The 3,164-nt window shown below is 36.5% G+C and overlaps 1 protein-coding gene across 1 annotated transcript in view; it reads right to left on the bottom strand.

Annotated features, from left to right (window-relative positions):
• Positions 1 to 3,164, bottom strand: part of nid2a (nidogen 2a (osteonidogen)) — a gene marked incomplete at its 5' end in the record, with an annotated part of 74,313 nt that overhangs the window by 60,820 nt on the left and 10,329 nt on the right. The window contains 2 exon segments of the mRNA XM_014010719.1: positions 1,372 to 1,511; positions 1,598 to 1,699. Coding sequence (XP_013866173.1) covers positions 1,372 to 1,511; positions 1,598 to 1,699 — 242 coding nt within the window.

Below are 3,164 nucleotides of genomic sequence, written 5' to 3'. Positions count from 1 at the left end.
GGTATGTACTGAACCGAGACCCTCGTACTGAGGTACGTACCAAACCATGGTACTCATATGTCAATAAACCATTACCCTCATACTGAGGTAAAAACCTAATCACAGTAATCATACAGTAGTAGTAGCAGTAGCAGTAGTAGTAGTAGTAGTAGTAGTAGTAGTAGTTGTTATTTTCCACTTGTGTCATGCAACAGAACAGGTGCCCAGCCCACAAGGGCTTACATGACACAGCAAAACACATTTACACAGGCGGACAGACATAAACTTTCTTTAAACAGAAAGTGTCCTCTTCCTGAGGTGCCAAGCTTTTAACAAAAATTGCAATGAAATACCAAATAAACTGAAATACAAAATACTTAAATACTGCACTTTATCTTCATCAACTAAATAAAAATGTCTGAATAAACATCAATAACTTTACCAAATAATTCATTTCTCTAAATCATATATAAAAGGACAGTAAAACAGAAAGTGTATCATTCTCAATTTCACCCAAATCACATAAAGAACATACGATCCTCATCTGGAACTGAACAAAAACATCCAGTTTCTAGCGCCAAAGTCAAAGTGCCAGATTTAAATTGTGCACACACAGACATTTGTCATTTAGATAACTTCCATGTAGCATAAGGCTCAGGACCATAAATATCCTTTATTGGAATATAGATTATTAATTTTGGTTTACGTAGCATGTCATCTGCCCATTTACACTTATAAACTTCAAAATAAAACAGTTTAATCTGTTCAATATTACATCTTAACTTATTTCTATAAATAAACCAAAAATCCACCTCTTCAAATACCTTCTCAATTTGTCTGGCCCAAGTGTTTGACAAATCCCAATAAAAAAATATGTTTTGTTAATCTAAGATCTGACATATTGATMAACCTATTCCACAATTTGACCATATCTCCAACAGCCCTAACTTCACATGGTACCAAGGTACGTATGTACTAAACCATGACCCTCATATCAAGGTACATACAGAACCACAACACTCATACTAAAGTACATACACANCTATCTATCTATCTATCTATCTATCTATCTATCTATCTATCTATCTATCTATCTATCTATCTATCTATCTATCTATCTATCTATCTAGAACACCTTCAAACACAACCAATCCCTGCAAAGTGTTTGCTGTCATGTGAGAGATACCCTCTCTTGTTAAATAGATAATTGTGTAACTTTTTCTCACTGCAAAGACAGCATATTTTATTAGAGTTGGACACATTTTATTCTATTTGTATCCTCAATTTAGTAAAAGTAAACAGAACTGAAGTCACAAGCAGTTTTTTTAAGCAAGAGTGTTTATCATTTGTTGACTCTAAGGACAGCTGTGTTTTAGCCTTAAATATACTCACTGGTATAAACTTTTAACACTATCTTCATCAGTGGTAACGCTGTAGAAAGGTCCCTCAAACCGGGAGATGAAAAGAAATACGGTTTCTCCTTTACTYAATCCAACTCTGGCAGGAAGCTCAATATTAACATTATATGACTCCTAGAGAAAAAAATGACAACATTGCTTTAAGCTTTACCTTAAACATTTATCAGTAAAACAAAACAAACGGTTTCAAACAGGGTTACCTTGTGTCGCGTCGTAAAAAAGTTCAGACCTCCATCAGGGTAAAGGAAGAGGACGTACGAGTCGGTCTCATCGTAACCGATCACCGCTTGGAATGTGTTGACCTTTAGGGGGAGAAGACAAGCTGGATTACAATTTAAATTAAAAAAAAAATTGTTATRTGTGAAGAGGGAAAACATGCAGTGGCTTCAGAAGGTATTCAGACTTTCTTTCTCAGTTTCATTATGTTGTAGTTTAAAACTACAACCATCTAATTCTTGTTTTAAGTTTAGTTTAAATTGAACACTTTCTCCTCATTTCCACAATGTTTGTCCTGCATTCCACAACTGTCCTCTCCATGTTTGTCCTTTTCTTAATGTTTGTCCTTTCTGTTTGTTATCTCCTCAATGTTTGTCCTCTTCCCTATGTTTATCATCCTCTCCATGTTTGTCCTTTTCATATTTGTCCTCCTCCATGTTGGTCCTCCTCTTACTCCTCCATCTCCTTCTCCGCTAATTTGTATTTGTCTCACTCCTTCGCTCCACCTCTTGCAGCTATTTCTCAATTTGTTTTACCACAAACAGACGTTACACAAACATGAATAAATGAAATGAATTGATGAATGAGTGAACGTTTTGTCTGTCATCTCCCACATGCAACCCGCCCACTAAACCACAGTAGAAAAACTGATTTTCTGAATGAAGGGAAGACTTTGAGCGATCCTACATTGCTTTCCTTTGAACAGGATTTGATTACCTGAACACACACGCACACAGAAACACACACATACACACACACAGACCAATGTATATACAACACACCTCGTACTCACAAGCCCAGATGTTGATCCCACAGCTGTCTTCCTGTGTTTCTGACCAGCTCTCATGATGATGTTACAACTCACAAACCAGACGTTCCAAAGTGAGCCCCAGGGCACAAACAAACAACCTATACTCATCTCATGTAAATGTATGTGGGCCTGCTAATTGTTTACATCAACATCTTTAACCTATCTTGTTGTTTGTGGGAGAGGGGGACTTTGTAGTCTCCAGACTGTTTGTAATTAGTGAGGAGAGGGGCTTGTTTTTCTCTTTTTATGTCTAGGAGAGGAGGACAGGAAGATGAAGCTACCAGAGGAATTCTATTCAAATATTCTACAATTCTTTGGTAACTCTGGTAAACAGTCCGTTATCTTTRTTAAACTTCCTACTTTTAGTGAGAAGAAGACAAAGCAGATAAAAAGTGGAATTAGGATTGAAAGATTTGGGCATATTCCTAATACCATGATCAATGCCGTAGAAATGATTTATTGGGGTACAATAAATGTTTATCTTCTCTGTAAGCAAAACACAGGTCAGCAAAAACTGCTAACAGTCATAACAGTAAACAAGCAGATTCAAACACATTATTTACACCAAAGCGTAAATCTGTGATCCTCACACTGCTGTACAAACCCAACCATAAAACTTATTTCAAGGTATGTACTGAACCGAGACCCTCGTACTGAGGTACGTACCAAACCATGGTACTCATATGTCAATAAACCATTACCCTCATACTGAGGTAAAAACCTAATCACAGTACTCATAT

This window comes from Austrofundulus limnaeus, unplaced genomic scaffold (genome assembly GCF_001266775.1).
Source record: "Austrofundulus limnaeus strain Quisiro unplaced genomic scaffold, Austrofundulus_limnaeus-1.0 Scaffold72, whole genome shotgun sequence".
Taxonomy (NCBI): Eukaryota; Metazoa; Chordata; class Actinopteri; order Cyprinodontiformes; family Rivulidae; genus Austrofundulus; species Austrofundulus limnaeus.
The sequence above is the reverse complement of the archived record's forward strand: the minus strand, read 5'-3'. Positions and strand labels throughout refer to the sequence as shown.